Source organism: Caretta caretta, chromosome 1, assembly GCF_965140235.1.
Source record: "Caretta caretta isolate rCarCar2 chromosome 1, rCarCar1.hap1, whole genome shotgun sequence".
Taxonomy (NCBI): domain Eukaryota; kingdom Metazoa; phylum Chordata; order Testudines; family Cheloniidae; genus Caretta; species Caretta caretta.
In genome coordinates this window covers 46,088,868-46,109,132 of record NC_134206.1, presented here as the reverse complement: position 1 = coordinate 46,109,132, position 20,265 = coordinate 46,088,868, and the positions used below count along the sequence as shown (strand labels likewise).

At 41.9% G+C, this 20,265-nt stretch overlaps 1 protein-coding gene across 2 annotated transcripts in view; it reads right to left on the bottom strand.

Moving 5' to 3' along the window:
• Positions 1-7,192: 7,192 nt before the first annotated feature.
• The window catches only part of POLR1D (RNA polymerase I and III subunit D), a 28,278-nt gene continuing 15,205 nt past the window's right edge, over positions 7,193-20,265 (bottom strand). The window contains exons 2-4 of one of the 2 annotated variants that reach the window (XM_048846368.2): positions 15,066-15,140; positions 8,308-8,598; positions 7,193-7,875 (exon numbers count right to left, since the gene is read on the bottom strand). In XM_048846368.2, coding sequence (XP_048702325.1) covers positions 8,325-8,598; positions 15,066-15,140 — 349 coding nt within the window. In that variant the 3' untranslated portion in view covers positions 7,193-7,875; positions 8,308-8,324. Of the gene's footprint in view, positions 8,599-15,065; positions 15,141-20,265 lie in introns of both variants that reach the window. The other variant, XM_048846382.2, reaches the window with a different exon arrangement.

Here is a 20,265-nt window from a genome sequence, read left to right as displayed (position 1 = left end):
TACTGATATTTCATTTAAATTCTTGATTTTTTAAACGAAGAAAAACCTACAAAAACTGTGAAACAACTTCTGAATGGCAAACTGTTTGTTTTATTTTAAAAAGGGTACAACATTGTTTTGGTCCTTCCTTTCCTCCCAAAACCTTCATCTTTCCTTCCTGCTCTCATTTCTCTATTGTCTTACAGATCAGCCAGGTGCTTCTCTAGTACACTGCAGTATGCTTTTGTTAAAATTGATATTAAATTGTAGTGTAGACAAACCTCCCTTTTTGAAACAGTCATTGCAAATTTACTGAGTAAAAAGTTGCCAGACTGATAGTAAAGTAAAATTAAGTCCTTTATTTATCCTAGGAGAAAGAGCAAGGCCAGTGCAATGTATGTTCCCCAAACTGTCCCAGGAAAGTCCCTAAACACTATTCAGGCAGGAATAGCAGTAAGATGCAGTTCAGTCTCCAGCCCCATTCAGCCCTTGACACCCTTGCTGGCAACCTCAGAAAGCCAGTTAGTGCCAGCTACATCTGTTTATCTGGGTTGATAATTATGTTCCCCATCATCACAGCATCTGAGGAACCTCACAAGCATTATGTCCTCACAACCACCTCTCTGAGGTAGGGCAGCAGCAGCATCATCCACACTTTACAGATGGGGAATTGAGGCACAGAAAGAGTAATAGGTTTACCCAAAGTCACAGAGGAAATCTGTGGCAGAGCCAGGAATTGAACCCAGGAAGAATCTCTCAAAACCCATCCTTCCTTTCTTCCCTGACCAACTACGATGACCATGAATTTTCTGATGTGACACCTTGCACTGAACTTGACTGAGAAACAGCCATCAGACAGTAACAACATTTTAGCCAATACTGCTATGGGCTGAATGGCTCATGGATCAGATATGGAAAGATGACATTGCACTAGTTAGTAATCATGGATTGTTCTCTTTTTAAATCTGATGGATCTTCATTCATCTGAGGGATGATTTACTGATTGTGGATAATTCACCCAACAAATATTGAGATGTTCCACCAAATAAAATTGTGATGATTTCCCCCCATTCTTTGGCCTGCTCTGCTGCCCACAGCCTTTGTTTTTACCCCTGATGAATTTCTCCTATCTTAGCTTGTCAACCAACAAATCAAAATTGAACATGTTACAAAATAAAATAACTGAATCCCCAGTATAAGTTTGGCAAGACAGCAATTCTCTTGATTGCTTTTCACTAAATGCCTTCCTTAAACTAGAATTTATTTTAACTTGTTCTTTTAAAGTCCACTTGTGCTACAAACGTTTACAGGGACAATATCACCTTTAAAGCAGTGCAGTGCTTTAAAAGGATTCTTTTGAGCCAGATCATCTCAGGGACCCATTTCTGCAGCGCTGTCCGCGTACCTTCCTAGTCCATCCCAGAGAGTTCTCTGCAGTGCTTGGATCTGCGTATAGGGGGAGTAGGACTGGGCAGTGAGCTGACAGGGCCTGGACCACATCAATAATCCACTGAACTGGCCCCATGTAGATACTTGGAAAATGTAACACAGCCTGGGGAGTGTATCCCCTTCTGTGAGACACCACACTCAGAGAGGAAACTAAGGAAGGGTACCTGGGGCAGCCCCATATTGGTACTGTTGTAGCATTAATCCAGTAATGCAAAACTTAATAAGAGCACTCATGTCTACTATTATTATTTAACATTTATAGTCTGGTAGTGCCTAGAGAGCAACAAAGTTAGGGTCCCATTGAGCTAAACAGCATGGAAACAAAGGAAATGATGGTCCCTACCCCAGAGAGCTTACAAATCTAAAAGACAAGGCCAGGAATGTCAGTGCTGGATCTCTGACTCCTGTTATTCCACTAAAATTAGATAAATACAGCTTAACAGGATGGTAGATTTCTCCTCGCCCCATTTTGGTTGTTCAGCAGCAAAAAGATAGAGCAGTTGTCATTCCCTGTAGTACTGCTGAAACAGGGAGGAAAGCTAGCTGCCTGCACTATTTGCCCAACAAACCTATTGCAAAGAATATAGTCACAATTCAAAGTTGTTTTTTTAATTATACCTCTGCCTACCACTACTTTGGCATTTAAGGGTTTATCTACACTGCAAATATAATGGTTAAGGAATCCACCTAAGAGATAGCAACATTCACTGGTGGGACTGAAACATGTCCCTATAACATGAGAGAATAATGCTTTTAAGACAGGGAATACAGGAAACTATGATCGTTATTGTTCTCTTCACCCGATTTGCCCTTGCTGTTTCAGAATGTTATAGTGTTGCCATGTAAACTGTTAACCAGCTACCACTTTCCAACCAAGAGGAAGCTGTCTTTCATGGGCAGCTGAAATAATTCTCTCTCTCTTCCTTAGTGAGCTCACAGAGTCTATGAAGCAAAATTAGCATTTGTAAAGCGCTTCAATATCCTCTAAGGAGAAGTGTACTACCACATTATGGCTCCCACCAGCACACAGAGATCATTGCGTATGGAGAAGCAGAGGCACAGGAAAGAGTCATCTGCCTGTTCTGCTACCAGGAAACAACTGCATGGTCCCATGATGAGAGTTTCTCTGAAGCGGCTAACCAGCCAAAAGTATCCCTCCCATGGGAGACTTAGTAAATTGGAAGCACAGCACCACTCAGTATAGTGGCTGCTCGAAGAGACCCAAAATAAATACTTTCCCCCCTTCCTTTTTCACCTTTGTTGAAGAATTGTCAGAGGGACTATTTTAGACACTATCACTGCATCCTAGGTACACAGCCTTGATCTGGTCAGTTTTACCTTCTCCTCAAAACAGGCTGGTGTGTTGTCCCAACGGGGTACAGTAGTACTACTGGCTTCAGATGCCTAATATCTAATGTCTAGACTAGAAGGATTTGAGGAAAGAGGAAGAAAAGAAGGGTGGGGTAGAAGAGGGCAAAATGTGACAAAATATTGGTGGGAGGGTAACATTGGTCAGGGGTTCCCCAACTTTTTTCCCTGAGGCCCACCTGTGCAGCTTCATTAGGCATTGTGCCCCGCTATTAACACACATCTGTCAGGGAGAGGGTCCCTGTGGGCATGTGCAGCCATCTTGTTGCAGCAGGGACCAGGGACAGCAAGAGGGCAAAGGGGCCTGGCAGGTGCCACAGCCAGCCCCCACCGACAGCCTTCACCTCAGCAGCCCACTGAGGGCCTTGAACTGGTCACCCGGCAGCCCTGCCTGTCACCCACCCAGCACTCTGGCTGCCTCACAGACACCCGCTCCATGGGAATTAGGAAAGGGCTTGAGGGCCGCCAATGCTGGACAGAGGCAAGCGCTCAGGCTGGGCCCAGCTGTTACCTTGATGGTCCTGATCACAACATTGTAAACTCCAGGCAGAAACAGAGGGGCAAGGCCAAGCCCGATCCCTGGGGGGTCTGCAGGGCTGATATTCCAGGGGGCCTAATAGCCCCAGAACACATGATGCGGCAAAGCGGGAATGGCCATAGTGTTACCATATTCAAGTTCCCAAATAGAGGACACTGCTGAGGGGAGAGGAGGTACAGCTAGGGAGTACTGGAGGGGTGTGGGTGTACTGAGAAGGGTATTTGGGGTGCTAGAAGGGGTACCTGCAGCCTCATTGTCAAGGTGGGGGGCAGTGTTGCATTCCCTGGCATGGTGGCAGGTGCGGGCTTGGGACAGTGCAAGCCCCTCAGTCAGCACCTCTCTGCAGGCCTCTCCCCCTCCCAAGGATGGAAGCCAGGGCCAGGCCCTTTCACCCCTCCCAGCCAAGCTCTGAGGCCCCATGACAGGGTAGGTGGCCTGAACAAGAGGTGCCTGGCAGCTCTGCTTATAGCAGCAAACCCTTCAGCTGCCCTGGAAACCACCACCCCTTGGAGTCGGCCCCTTCTCCTCCTCTGCCCACCGCCTGGTGGCTCTGCTTCACCTTCTGCTGCCCACCAGGGGCATTGAGCTCCTTTGACCCTGAGCCACCGCTGGCTGCCACTCTGCCAATGTATACAGTTTGAAGGAGGGCAAAACCTCCATGCACCCTCACTAACTCCACCCATAGTAGACCACCTGGGACTATGTCACGGCCCACAGTCTGAGAACTCCTAGCCTAGGGAACACAGATCTAGCTACAGAGATCCATGCCTTCAGGACCACACAGCTGGACTACTACAACTCACCCTATTAGGGACAAGCACCCCAAATCATGAAATCTTAAATTAGTTCAGAAGGCAGCAGCCAATGTTCTGTTTAGTACTAACTGGCTACTCACAGAATAATGGGTAAAAGTCAAGGTTTGTTAATTTTATCAAGTCCCTCTATGGAATTGGCCCATGACATTATAGAAAACTATCCAACAATTTTGTTCCTTGGGAACTCAGAAGCTGAAGGTCATGAGAAACAAGGCTTTGGAACTCATTACCAGAGAAGGGGAGTGACCACAAAACTCATGGCCTTCAGAATAAAGTATAAAACTCACTTTGTTCAATGAACCTTTCTCACAGTTGCAACTAAACTCAGCAAGGAACAGGAGGAGAAAGAGGGAGAAGATAAAGAAAAAATCAATAGGGCTTTTTTTTTTTGTTATTTTCTTTAAAGCTGCATAGCCCCAACAACCATAGGGGAAGTAGGGAGCAAAATTAGACCACTAGCATATTTCTTGTGAATTTGGTTCTCTTGGGATGTGCTCAGATGGATATCATTATGAGAACCTAGACAGAGATAAAAAGAAGGGGGGGGGGAGAAAAAACAGAAAAGGTAGAGACATGCATGTCAAGCTGTCTTGAGTAGCTCACAACTGTGAGTGAATGCCAGCCTCAGGGCAGACTGTCAAGAAGCAGGGCACAAACCCTAAACTGACTGTGAGCTCTATACTTAGATTTCACCAACTAAGTAACAAACATGAACTCCTAAAGCACTATAGCAGCCTAAGCATGGAGTCACAGACAGTCCCCTTGGATACTCTGGGCTCTTGCCACCCAGGCAAACTTGCCTTTGTGACAGATGGTCCCTTACACCAAAAATCACAACAATATTCAAGTTACTCCCAGTCCCAATGGACCAGTCACTTACCCTAGGTCAATTTCACCTTAAAACTCACACCAAAGGTAACACGTATAGCCAATCCTATAATAAACTAAAGATTTATTAACTAAGAAAAAAATAAGAGCTATTTACAAGGTTGAAGTAGGTAAACATACACACAAATAAGTTACAGTGTTTGGTTTCAAAAGTTAACAAAAACTGCTGTGATGTGCAAGCTTTCTATGTCCTCTAGAACTAATCCAAGCCAAGCAGCTTGGGGATCCCTTGCTTATGCTTAGAAATATTGCCCACTCCAAATTCCAAGGAGCATAGAGATACACTTCCTTCTGGTCAGGGATTTTTATTCCATTCCCCCAGAGTTCAAACTCATGGGACAAGTGTTTGTGGCAGTCTCCTCTTCGTGGGTGTGGAGAGCCAATCAACAAAGTCTTCGTCTTTGGATGTTTCACAGTGCCTCATTTGGTTTCAGTAGGCCTTCTTGTGTACAAGACCAGTACTTTACATTAATAAATGCTTCTTTCCTATTTGGGGAGTTACACAGTTACAGAGGTTTACAATGCAAACACTCACCATAATTTTATACCATGGGAGATGTTATAGATGTTATAAATGAGATCAATACATGGAACATCTTACAAGCATTTCATCAAGCCTAAACACATTCTTATAAATAGGGCCCCACCAAATTCACTGTCCATTTTAGTAAATTTCACGATCATAGGATTTTAAAAATCTTAAATTTCAGTTTCAGATATTTAAATCTAAAATTTCAATGTTGTAACCATGTGGGTCCCAACCCAAAAGGGACCATAAGGCCAGCTCTGCCCCCCCTCAAAAGTCATGACTTCCTCCCTCCCCCCCATACCAGGCCACCTTCACTTCTGCTGGCAGTGGTATTGCTTTCAGAGCTGGGCACCCACCCAGCAGCCACCGCTCTCTGGCCACCCAGCTCTGAAGGCAGTGCAGAAGTAAGGATGAGAATACTGCGACCTCCCTACTCTAGCCAGATTTCACAGTCCATGATGCCTTTTTCATGGTCGTGAATTTTGTAAGGCCCTACTTATAAACTTAACACCTTAACAGCTCCATATTAGCATTTTAATAATGCTAATGCGGAGATGAGCCAGACTGGTTTCCAGCTACGCATTTGTCAGTGTTCAGTGAGACCTAGAGGCCTTGGCATGAGCTGGCACCTAGTCTGCCAGAGTCACAACGCGCACACGCAAAAGGAATCCCATCTGGAAGAATACCTCATCAGACCAGAAGCACTGCCTCCTAGGAAAGATGGACATTTTGGTCAAACCTAGGAGGCGTGCCCAGGAGTGGGGCTCCACTGTTTTAGGCACTGTACAAACAAACAGTTCTTTACTTGCAGAGCTTACAATCTAAAAAAAGATAAGAGACAAAACTGATAACCTATTGTCAGAAGCCCAGAACTACTAACTTACAATCCCTCCCAATTTCCCCCTCAAACAAACAACTCTTCCCACTCCCTTTCCCTGAGTCTAGCTACCAAAGCCAAGATCCTTTGCTACCATTGCTCACAGAGTTCTCTTCCCATCTTCACTGCCCCCACAGCAGAACAGTGAGCCTCACTGTGGGAAGAAATAGGAAGGGTTTTTCTCCCCATTTTGTTTTTCAGAAACCTGTGAGGGGTGTGCTCAAGACCACTTCCCTGGAGGGGTCGGGGTCCATGCTCACCCCTAGGGGAGGGGACCCACATGGCCTGGTCTCTGGCAGCAGCTCAGAGCCATTCCCCCTCTCCACCACTGAATTTTGCAATTCTGAAGTGGGGAAAAAAAATGTAGCCATAACTCTTATTTTTTACTTCTATATTTCCTCTTTGGTATGACACAGTCCTAATTTAATACATTTCTGAAATGAACCCTTATTTAAAGCACTGGCAGATATACTTAGCAGAATTCATATGGTAATATTCATGACTTGTATTTATAGTATAATTTTTTATGTTATTTTAAATTTAATGAAAAATGAATATTGTTGAAAGTTAATTATATATTGTGACCCATGAAATCTGGCAAAGTCCCTTTAAGGAAGCCTTTTAAAAAGACTGAGTCCTCTTATGCAAGAGTATTTTTAAGTATTATGTTTCGGTTTATTCTAAAGTTAGAATCAAGCAATTTTAAATGTTCACTTTCCCCAAGTTTACAGATGATACATGAAGCATCCTTGGTTAACAGGTTTCACATTTATTCTCAACTCACTTGAAACAAAAACTAAGCTATATGCTCATTCAAATAGTTATGTCTGAGGATATTTAAATCCCAAATGCTTCACAAAACAAGTAATCAGAACACAGAGAATGAAGACATACAGAGTATAATGATGTGTAATTACATTTATGAATTTTAGAATTCTACCACTACAAAACTGTCATACAGGCATTGAAAGTTATTACATCAGTGGTTAAAAAACAATTTTTTAATCCTTGCTCTGTGACTCTAGTATTATATCTAATTGTAAAATTCACAGGCCTGGATAGAGACATGGTAATGTTAGCTGCTGAGGTTGTTTTCAAAGCACTGTCTCTATGTTTTTCACACTACTTCCTCTGAAGAGGAAAGTCTAAATACAGACAGAAGTATTGCATCTATAGTTTATTACTGCTAATATTTGTCATCACTTCTGATCAGTTTGTAGAACATATGAGAACAGGTGAATCATATTCCATATTACAGATAATTCCTCCTAGGTATTAAAGCTAACATTGCCCATTTTAAATTTATTCTTAACACTAAAGAAATTATCTATAGAAGTCAGCAGTTCTTTCAGTAGATAGATATTGACCTCTTACAAGCTACAGAAAGTGTACATGTGGGTTCAAGTCTTCCTTTCTTCAGGTCTGATCTATCCTGCAAAATTAACATCAACACAAATGAAGTTTTTTTTAACTGAGTTTAGCATTAAAGTTACCACTAATTTTGCATGTAAATACACATTTACTTACATTAAATTCCAAAAAAGTAAACAGACTAAAAGAGTCATACTGAACAATGAAATATATTAACTTGCAACACCCACTGAGAGCAAGTCCCTAAGTTTAATTAGGGAGGGGGAGAAAAAGGGAGAAGTACGTAGTTCTAAACTAATCAACAAATTAAAGTTGTACTTTATTTTCTCTTAAGGAGCCCCAAATAAAGTCCTATAAAACCACTCCAAGATTATTTCTCACAAAAGCTAAGAGATCTGTATTGAACAAGATCTTCTTTTTAAAAGACTAAATAACATCCCCACAGTCCAAGGTTTAATTACATTCCTGGCTTATAACAGCATGTATTCATCACCTTCTCTGTTTGCTTGGTCACTTTTCGTACTTATCCTTTGTGTGCCGGCTCCTGTTCCGGTACCTAGGAGGAGAATAGCTGACTCTTCTTCTGGCCTGAAAGCTGGGTGTGTAAGGATAAGTTCTATGTTTCTTTGGTTTTTCTTCTTTCCTGCTCTCGCTTGGCTCAGGTGGTTTACTGTCCTCCTCCTCCTGTTCATGTTCTTGGTCTTGCTCTTTTTGGGAGGGTAACGTGTTCTTAATAGTATTAATAAGAAATCTTTTATTTGTACCTGCAAGAGGGCACTTCATCCTGTAAAGACATTTCAAAGTAATCATAAAACAACATCTTAACACAAATGTAAAAGTTCCACATCAGAATTCCCCACAATTTTTAGAGAGATTCAAGTTTGTGGTTTTGGCTTTCCTTGCATGCCACCTAGTGTAAACTGTGAGTACAGAAAAAGACATTCAGGATGTTCCCATTCCCCTTTTATCTTAGTCTTAAGGCTGGAAGCAGAATGGTTGTGTTACTTTAATAGGGAGGAAATACAGATTAGAGAAAAAAGATGTGGAGACTGAAGCTTATGTTACATTCTACATATGTGGACTTGCATAGTTCATATTAGAAATTATTTGTCACTGCTTAAATTATCTGATTTTTGAATAATATATATTCCAAGTCTGAGGGGAAAGGGCTGCAAGATCATGTTTTACATATTCAGTGTAGTTTATTTAATGAATTGAGAAATGTAGAAAGTAAAAGGCATTTTTGCATTAGGAACATCAAGCAGTTATAGTAATAAAATAGATAGGCTATTAAAGTGTTTAACTTTAGATTTGGGAAATGTCTTTCAAAAGAAAAGTTTATTTTTCAAAAAACCCAAGACACCAATCCCCTTTTTTCCCTTGTATGTTTCTAATCTTTGTCATGTACCAGCTCATCCAGTAGTCTCTAGCACATACCAATTTTTCTTTTTATCCGCTAGTTTTATTAACTAAATATTTTGCACTTATTTCATTCCTCTTGCTAGGATTAACTCTTTACAACCTTTTATTCCCTACACGTGTCATCTGCTAACACATGCACTGAATAAAACAGATTGTTCAGTATCTGATTTAGATTTTTTTTTTCTGCTGTAAAAGTTTCTGAAGATTTCTTTTACCCTTGTGAGCTGCACTGACATTTTTCTCTCTCTTTGTTTAGAGTTCATGTGCAGGTTGAAAAACCTTCAAAAAATTTCTCTACAAATCCGAAGTGTTGATTCAGTAGGTGGCACTCTGTCCTCTAATTCTCAACATATGACCCAGAATTCATGTTAGGGATCACAGTGCTGTTGAAAGCAGAGTGTTTTGTATGAAATATAAGAAATACATCCTGATCATTTGCAATCATTCAGAGCCTATGGCTACTTCTGGGAAATTAGGGCTATTAAACCCCAATGTACAGGGGAGATTATTACTGTGCAGCTCCGTTTTGCACATCTAGCATCTTCCCTTAATTTCAACTGGATACAGTATTCATTCATGTTCCACAGGAATTTGCATAGCACTGCTAAGCAGTTGTCAAGCTTCACTCCAATGCTGGTTTCATTTCAGTATTAAAAAAAATTATTTATATAGATCTAGAATACATGATGATATGTCGGGATATAAATGTTTGATTGGTAAAAGTTAACGGATAATTACTCTTGAAGTAAAGCCTCAAGGGAATTATGCAGGTCATTTCAGAAGAGTGCCAATGAAAGAGTTATGCCACAACATCTGTTTTCTGTGCTTTACAGAATAGATCATTTTAGTTGCATGTAAATCTGGGATCTTTCAGCCGCACAAGTCCAGATGAATGAGAACATGGAGTTTCAAACTCCTAACAGTCAGGGAATGTTTTGACAGATATGCTGGGACATAAGATAAATTCAGAAGTATTGAACAACACAGAACAGTATGCATTTGCTTTGTTGTGTGAAACATACTTCTGTCCCGACTCAATGGCTTCTCAATGCAGGTGGGAATGAGGACCAAGATCAGACATGTTCAAAGAGATTTGGATTGAGTTAACCAGCCTTCCTGAGAGGATGGGGAATAAGACAAAGGACAGAAAGAGAAGTAAACAAAGAACAAGTTTGGGCAGATAACATAAGCTTTCAAGAGTGGAGCTGGGGTGGTTGTGTGTTTTCCTTTATAAAGAGCCTTTCTTCTGTATAAAACAGCCAGACGGCTTCTGGAAAGAGAAGACTTTATGGAAGCATTCGCACAGACTGGAAGGACAAGCTACGATAGCTGACAAGGCTAGGCCTGAATGATAAAGCTCAGAATTTTTTCCAACATGTCAGAAAACTTACCACCAGCTTTAAACCTTTGTACCTTAAGCTTCTTAGAGTATTAGGGCAGCTTTTTGCAGCCTCTGCCCAGATAAAAACTTTAAATGCTTTGCATTTGTCTGTTTGTGCTTGCTTTTTACTATTATTGTTAAGCAAATGTACTGTTCTAGCACTGATGTGCATGGCACAGTACGAAGCAAGACAGTCCCTGCCTTTATAAAACAATCCCCTTAAATAAACAGCATCTTGTTTAACTGTTTGCTTTTGATGGTACAGTTGCTGCCTGCACAACACTGAGAATGAAGGGAACAGTCCTCTGTGGAGGAAACCTGATGGGAGGGATTCATCAGCCCCAAGATCAGAAAGAGGCTGAAGCAGGGCTGCAATCCAGGTGAAACAGGTGTCATGGATTGGGGTCTGTGCTGGCATGAAGTGAGCCCTCAGAGCTCAGCAGCACAGGGATAAAATAACCCATTACAGTGAGATATCAATCTTTAGGTTTTAGTGATCTAGGAGTAAATAGAGCAAATCATCATCTTCAAGACAGCATTCCCTGCTCTTTCTTGATCCAGTCCAGGCTTTTCTCATGCTAAGATACTGAAGAGAGGGAAAATAAAGCATTTGAAGTACACACTTTTTATTTTTTTAAATGGTGGTAGTTTGAATATGAACAGTTTGGACTGCTAAAGTGGGACAGAAAAGATGGATTAGTGGGCAGTATGCACGGGAAATGGTCAGACGTGCAAATTTAAGGCAGTTTATTCCATAGTTACACAAATAAAAGATTTTTTGCATTTCACCACCAGATGTTGATACATTTATTTTATTCTCACGTGGTGGCGATACCCATATTACATTCTACTTTTGACCACCTCACCTGCAATCTCCCTCATGTATTGCAATATTCTAAACCTCTGCTTCAAACAGTCTCAAATTTTTAGTGTCTCCTTATCTCCCTCAAAAGTGCAATTCTCTATCTCCCCAAAATTACACTGGAGGCTGACAGTAATATTCCTGGACCAGTATCTTTCCTGGTCTGGATACCTTATGACAACGCTACGAAACTAAAGATGGAAGTACTATTCCATCTCTAGAAATGAAATGGAAAGAAATGATTCTTCTAGCACCAGAAAGTTTCAAGACCACTGGATACTAAAGTCAAGACATTTTTATATCTACAAAGAGCTATTTTAGCTTATTTTTAAGAGGCATTGTAAATGTCAGTGTTATTTTTTCTCCCCTTCTATACTAGGTGTGTAACTAAACTGGACTCCTAACTAAGGATTATGGCTTTCTGGATGGAAGGAAATAATAAATAATTCCAGGAACACCTCAAAAGCATTTTTATAAAGATGGGTAGCATGTACACAGTTGTATTGCGAAAAATAAAGTTTGGGAGTGATCCATATTACTCACTGGTGGACTTCACCAAGTGTTAGCAATGGTGGGAAAAATTTTAGAATGTTTCTTTAGGGTAGACAAGCCTTATGAGGCAAGAGCCTTGCCTCTCTAAGTAAAATGTACTCTTTTAGCCCTTGCCTTATTGAAGGTCTGATCCACAGAAGACTATGGAAATCATATCTTTGATTTTAAATGATGCAAGACAGCAAATATGCATTTTGTGCAAGATAAAGAATTTTACTGCTGACTAGCAAACAGTTCCACAGAATGGAATTTGTGCTTATTGTTTTTCATTTTAAAAAACCCTAGGAAATTAAAAATATTAAAGAACATTCAAGTTTCAAAGTGAAGTATGCATAAAGTACAGGTTCTATGGTATGTGGGGGAATGTATGTGATCATATAATTAAGTGTGCCTGATTTACAGTCTATTACACCGCTTTTACTCCACAATATCAATGTGGTTGTATGTTTTTAAAAAGTATTGTGTTTTTAAAAACATATTGGATACGTTCCCAGAGGCTAAAATGAATGCATATTTTATAAATCTAAAAATAAGTTACCTTAAACACAAGGATGCTGTGATAGCTTCATAATAGGAACAAAAATCATGCCTCTGGTCTTGTGGGTTTAAGTCAAAAGCTTAATGGCATTTTAATATTTGTAGTCCAACTGCTACACATCCTAATAAGCAATGAGCCACCTTCCTTTTCAATCTAATATCTGCCAGACAACTGCAGATGAAGAGTAGCACTGCATTCCAGAACATGGTGGTGCTTCCTGTTGTAAAACTGATTAAGATACTGGGCCATGACATTCTAATCACTGACTTAGCAACACGCACCCGGTGTATTGCATTTCTATGTGGAGCACAGGAACACTTTTCCACCGCAACCGTAGGCCTGAACTTAGAAAGGAGAAATAGGATAGGGACATAGTCAAATAGAGACAAGCAGCAATCAAAACAAAGAACAACAGGGATGCTCTCAAAACATTCCTGTTTTAGCCCCAATTTTGGTATCCTACAATGTTTCTGGCTAAGGATTTCTATTTAGTATTGAATAGAAAATAGTATATAGACACAGACCAGGAATTATTTAAGATTGCACTTTAGAAGTACAGGCACAAAATTATTTTTTTCTTCATTATGCCCCTTCCCCAACTGTTCTCTTGTAACACATCCAGCTGTACAGATTTTGCTCAAAACTAAGGGTTTGTCTACACAGAGTTTTCATACCTCTTTGACTATGATATGTCTACACTACAGGCGTTCTAGCAACAGAGCTATGGCACCGTAGCTATGCCATGTAACTCTAATGTAGGCACAGACTATAGTGATGGAAGGTTTTTCTGTCATTGCTGGAACTCCATCTCCCTGAGTGAAGGTAGCTAGGTCAAGAGAAGTATTCTTCCATTGACCTAGCTGCGTCTACAGTGCATCTACAGTGCTCATGGGAGTGGATTTTTCATACCCCTGAGCACCGTAGCTATGTTGATGTAAGTTTTAAGTGTAAACCAGGCCTACAATGGTTTAGAAACAGATGGGGATGCAGTTAGAATCACCTTTATACCAATATAGCTGCATCCCCATTACTATTTTGGTATAAAAAAATCACACTTCTAACCAAAATAGTTAAATTGATACAAATCCCTGTGAGTACACCAGGTCTAAGACTAGGGGTATGTCTACACTAAAAATGCTATAGCAGCAAAACTGCAGTTGCATTGTTTGTATCGCTTCAGTGTAGACACTACCTATGCTGATAGGAGGGGTTCTCCCATTGACCTAGCAGTGTCTACACCAGGGGTTAGGTCAGCATAGCTACATCTCTCAGGGGTGAGGTTTTTCACACCCAACTGACATTGCTATGTAGATGTAACTTTTAAGTCTAGACCAAACCGATGTGAAAAGAATGAGTCTTAAGCAAGTTATCACTGTACTTTAACCCATTTGCAGCTACTTTAAAAACAAATCACATGAGAAGCCTGCTGGTGTTGTGATCATACCATTACTCAGGGTGTATAGCTTCCATTTGCGAGAGTCAGGGCTGTCTTGTCTACAAATGGATTTAAACCGGTTAGAAACTGGTCTCACTAAACTGGTGCAATCTGGATGTGTGAACAGTCTTAAATTTGTTTAAGAGTGCCTGATATCAAAGACATCAAAACCAATTTGAGACAGATAAACTATACCTCTGATCAAATCACTGTATTTATTGTATTACAATACTATGTGCAGGTACACTTTGAAGGAATAACTATGAGAATTAAAATACTGCTTTTTATTCCAAAATAATGCTTTTAATAGTTGACATAATGCATACTAAAAGTATCAACAATTTTAGTTTTCTTTCCATTAAGATTAATTGAAGGGCAATTAAAATCCCGTGGATTTTATTTAAGATTACATTAAAAATCTGAAGGAAAAAAACCACCTTCCAAAAGTATATTTTACTTTGAGTTTACAGACTATTGTACTTTAAACAGAAATTTACTTCAAAAGAACAATTTATATTAAAAATATTTGTCATAAAGTTTCTTTGTTATGACATTAGTATTTTTAATCTAAACAAAAAAAATCCAACCTGAGTTGGATATGAATGTTTACTGGCCAACATGCAATTACATCTATGTTGAAACTAACTATCAAATATGTCCCAGGCTCATAAATATCTTGACTGAAATTTGATATAGTGACTATTGTGATAAGGACTTGCTACTACAAAAAGTGCCACTTGTTCTCCAACTGGTATATTCTGTAAATGCTTGGTATGGCAATCTTCACTCAGGGCAGAAATTTCTTCAGTTTCTACCCTAGTCAGTGGAGTTAAAATTTTTGTATCTCCTGTTATGTTTGGAGAAAACTATTTGTAAAGTCAAGAAAATAAATGTTTTAATGTTATGCTATTAAAAACTAAAAGTTGGAGATAAAAGCTCTGTCATATGTTAAGTTTATATGGTTTAATTTTTTGACACTGCTTAGTGTCTTTTTTTTTTCATTCCATCTATATTTTAAAGGTATGGTACATTTTTTTAATTTAATTTGTATCAGAACTTACCAACCCATAGCTCCCATGGTTTCAGCTCTGGTTTTCCCACGTTTTGCCTCTTTAAGAAGCTCTTCTACTGCCTTTCTAGATATGAAAAGGGGGAAAAAAATATTAAAAACAGATGTATAGACCACCTTACTAAAATGTCCCAAAAGTCACACTGCCACAATTGAGAAAGAAGGACGTACTGGTTAAAAAAACAACCTGGTTTAGAGGGGATGTGAAGGCAACTCTAAAAAATAAAATATACCTAACAAATGGAAGAAAGGGGAAATTGATAGTAATGAATATACATCAGAAGTTAGGAACTGCATAAAATTGATAAGGGAAGCAAATGGACACAATGAGAAATCTATGGCCTGCAGCGCTAAGGATGGTAAGTTTTAAAAATATATGAGAAACAAAAAGAATACTGAAAATGGTATTGGTCCAGTACTAGATGGAAATGACAGAATTATCAATAATAATGCAGAAAAGACAGAAGTGCATTCAATAAATATTTCTGTTCTGTAAAATGGGGGAAAAACAGATGAAATGGTCTCATCATATGGTGCTAACACAGTTCCAATTCCACTAGTCTCTCCAGAGGATGTTAAATAGAAGCTACTAAAGTCAGACATTTAAATGAGCGGATCCACATAATTTGCATCCAATAGTTTTACAAGCACTGGCAGAGGAGCTTGCTGGACCATTAATGTTGATTTTCATTAAGTCTTGGAACACTGGGGAAGTTCCAGAAGACTTGCTCAGCAGGTGCAGAATGAGAGCTGAATGTCTTTTGGTTGTTTGAAGAGTCACTGGCATTGTTGACTCACAAGATTGGACCTTAGTGAGAAAAATATCCCAATGGCTATAGCTGCCCACTGTGTCACGCATAACGTATGTGAAGCAAAGGGGGAAAAGTTTCTGTCGTGATGGAGGTGGAGTGGTTGTCTGCTGAATCTGAACAGCAAGATACAAGGGTCATCAGAAGAGCTCAATGCCGAGCTATACAACTCAAGGAGGCTTTGAAAGACCGTTTTAACAGTGAGCCAGAGTAGTGGGTGTTATTGTAGTGTGCTCTACATGGCCCTAGTCTTTGGTGGCTTGGCAAGAATCATGTGATGATTGCTGTACATACAGAAATAGAACACTGTCAATGTATCTATTGCATGTGTGAATGATCCTGAGTTGTGTGACATTGTGCAGTAACAAGTAATTAGTTGCTTTCAGAACTTCTGAGCACTTGGCAGCTAATAAACTAATAAAGATGAATTATGTTCCAGATAGGATTTTATTCTGTAGTAAAATCAGTGCAAAATAAAACCCTGTGTTATTTAAAACAAATACAGTAGAACCTCAGAGTTACGGACTGACCAGTAAACAACACATCATTTGGAACCAGAAGTACGCTATCACACAGCAACAGAGATAGATAAATAAATAAATAAAATGCAGCAAATACAGCACAGTACTGTGTTAAATGTAAATTACTAAAAAAATAAAGGGAAAGTTTAAAAAAAGATTTGACATGGTAAAGAAACTGCTTCTATGTTTGTTTCATTTAAATTAAGATGGATAAAAGCAGCATTTGTCTTCTGCATAGTAAAGTTTCAAAGCTGTATTAAATCAATGTTCAATTGTAAACTTTTGGAAGAAGAACCATAACGTTTTGTTCAGAGTTACGAACATTTCAAAGTTACAAACAACCATCATTCCTGAGGCGTTCTAACTCTGAGATTCTACTGTACACTAAAAAACTTAATACAACGTAATAAATTAAGAGAACAGAACTTATGAAAGGGAAAGAACATTCATGTCCATTTCAGCTACACATGCCATGGCTTTCAGAGGTCTGTATAGGTATGTGAAGCTGTGATTGTCTTTAATGTCCTGCAGAGTGGAGTGGTAGGGAGAGTGCAGCGACCCCTGATGCCACAGGGAATTTTAGGGAGATCCTGATATTGAGTTCTCGCTGGGCTGCAGAGGGAGCTGAGCATGCGATTGTTGAACCTGCAGGTCCACCAAAGTCTGAAGCACACGTGTGCTGCCTGAGAAGGCCCATTATGTCCTGGTGCATCTCCCTCTCCTTTTCCTACTGGGACTTATTGGACTCTCTCCTCTCCACTCTTTCATTCTCCAGGCTGTCTGCAATGTTCATCTTCCAGCCCTGTGCTCACTGTCTGATGCAGTACTGGCTTGCAGGATCTCAAACAGGTCCCCCTGAGTCCTCTTCTTTCTCCTCCTTGTCTGGCTCATGCATTCCACGGGTGTGGAGGGGGAGACCCTGAAGGCCGCTGCAGTGGCAGCAGCTGAAGATAAAACACACAGTAGTATCACTGTCAGTGCATTTACTATAGAAAGCAAAAATTAAGATGCTGAACTCACTTCCCTTGCTCCCCTAAAGTTTTATGCACTACATTCTTGCTTTCGGTGTGGACTGCTTGCGCACGGTGCCATTCAATACACTTGCCACAGTGAATATGGCCTGCCCACCTGGGGTTGGGGAAATGAGGAGAGAACTGCTCGGTTGCGTGATTCTAGTTGTAGAGAGCAATGGCACTGAATACTGGCGCTGTTTTCCACAGGCCACGGTGATTTTACCGGATACCTTAATCCTGAGGGTAACAAAGGCACTGAGAGCACAGCTGCTGTTGGTGTCCTGAAGCTGCCTGGGCCCATATGCTACTAGCCTGTGTACTGCAACAGTGCTGGCTGACATTGCCGAGCGGCATGGGAAAGTGTCCTACTTCAGAGAAAGAAAGGCAGCCCTCCCTAGAAATGTTCAGGGGAGGACTGCAGAGTACCTCCATGAAAGTTTCATCAAGATCTCTCAGGAGGATTCAAGGGACATCTCTGTGTACGTAAATAAACTGCACCACATCCCTCCCGCCCCCGACCTAGCTATGGAGAGGAACAAAAAGCAGATACCAACTCTATCTCTCTTGGTTGTACTACTACCTCTTCTAGCACGAGTAAAGTCAAAAGATGTGTTCTGCCTCTTTGGGGGTGCCATCCCTATTACTGAAAATCTATCTACACACTTACATGAGATCCCTTACCCCCACCATGCTTGACTGGCAGGACTGTGGTGGAGTCAAAAACAGATCCTGGCTCACTGCACAGCTGGATCCACAGGTTGCCTGTCCCCCATACACCTCTTCCTCATCCACCATCTCCTCCCTTCCTCAGTGTACACAGCAGGGGCTTGTGATTTGGGCTCCATGGAGGTATCCACGGGGCTGCTGGGGGTCGTGCTGGGGTCTCCACTGAGCATGGCATGCAGCTCTTTGTAAAAACAGTAGGTCTGCAGCTTGGCCCCCCGGCCTTCTGGTATGCCTGCTGCAGCTCCTTGTTATTCACTTGACACTGCCGCTGGTCCCTGTCATAGCCCTTCTCCTGCGTCTCCTGAGCAATCTGCTTGTAGATGTCGACATTTCTACAGCTGGTCCATAGCTGTGCCTGAACAGCCTGTTCTCCCACACAAGCCCAGGAGATCCAATATCTCGTCTGCTCCAGCCAGGAGCACGTCTGGAGCTTGTAACCAGCACAGCGAATTGGGCAGCTGCATTCAACAATGGAGAGCTGTTGGGTGTGTTCACCAAGCCAGGAAATCAGGAAAAGGAATTTCAAAAATTAGCAGGGCTTTAAAGGGAAAGAGGACCATCTGGTCTCCATGACCCCTAGACAGTGGAATTCACAATGGTGACCAGAGCGGTCAGTGTGGGGCACAGTGGGACAGCTGCTGGAGGACAGATTGTGTCAACATAATTAACGCAGTGTCTACACACTCACTGTGTTGACCTAAATACTATTCCTGAGGGCATTCTGCACCAGAAAATTCAAAATTCCAAAAGTTTTATTCGTCAATAAATAAATGCAGAGAGGCTCCAGCTTGGCTGTGGGGAGCACGAAGGTGGGAGATCACCCTGCAGCCTCTCTACCCGCAACCCTGAGACATAGACTCAGTGGTGAGGCTGTACCCGATTCTGACACAGCACAAGGCCTGGACCTGCCCCAGAAACACCCTAGGGCCCTGCCCTTCTGTGCCAGGTGCACCAGGTGTGGGGCAGGTAGGCTCAACAAGGCAGGATCCAAGTGTGGAAGGGCTCAGTGTGGGGGGATCCAGGTGTGGGGTGAGAGGATTCTGTGTGGGACAATCTGGGTGCAGGCAGCTCAGTGGCGAGCCGGGGGTCTAGGTGTGGGGGGATTTGGATGCACAGATGCTCTTTGGGGGAAGGGGGTTCCAGGTGCAATGGGACTCTGCAGTGGCTTCCAGGTGAAAGTGTTTGGGGTTCAGTGGAGGGGTCTGGGCAGGGGGGTCTCAGCAGGGGGTTTGGGTACTGGGGCTTGGTGGGGTGGGGGTCTGGGTGCAGCTAGTTGGGGGTCAGTGGTGTAGGGATCTGGATGTGGGGGCTCAGGGTGCTGCAGGGGGGTGGGGCTCATCAGGTGGGGGCTTGAGTGCAGGGAGCTCAGTGTGGGATGGTCTGGGTGCAGGGGTGGGGGTCTGGAGGCAGGGGGTCTGGAGGCAGAGGGGCTCCAAATGCAGGGGTTGAAGTTCAGTGGGGTGGGGTTTGGGTATGGAGGGCTAAGGGGGTTCTGGGTGTACGGGGTGAGGCTTGGCCAGGGTGTCTGGGTATGGAAGGTCCAGATGCTTGGGTCTGACACAGCCCCAGCCACTCCTTGTAGGGGAAACGAATTCCCATCCTCTCCTGCCTCTAGCCCAGCTTGGACTAGCAGCTGATCCTGGCTCAAGCTAGGAGCCACAGGCTGGGGTGTTCCCAGCCCTACGATGATTTACCTCTCCGCCGGTTGCTCTGGGTGCCTGAAACGATGTACCTGCGCAGCTAGGAAGTGGGTGGCTGCTCTTGCAGCTTCCCTTTGCTTCCCTGTCAGAAAGTCATTTTTCTGCGGGGAAGCAAATTAATATGTGGGGGACATGAATTCTGCACATACACAGTGGCACAGAATTCCCCCAGGAGTAAAATAAATTGACTGTGGCTCTATGCTGCTCGGGAAGGTGATATTACTGTCAGCATAATGGGTCACTTACAGTGGTGGGAGACCAATTTGAGCGTAGATGCATACACAAATAAATTGATGTAAGCTGCTTTGCATCAGCCTAACCATGTAGTGTAGACTAGGCCTAAGACTGATGCATTTATGTGGTTCCTTGACAACATCATAGCACTCTTTGTCAATAGCCTTACTCATATTACAAAATGTTATC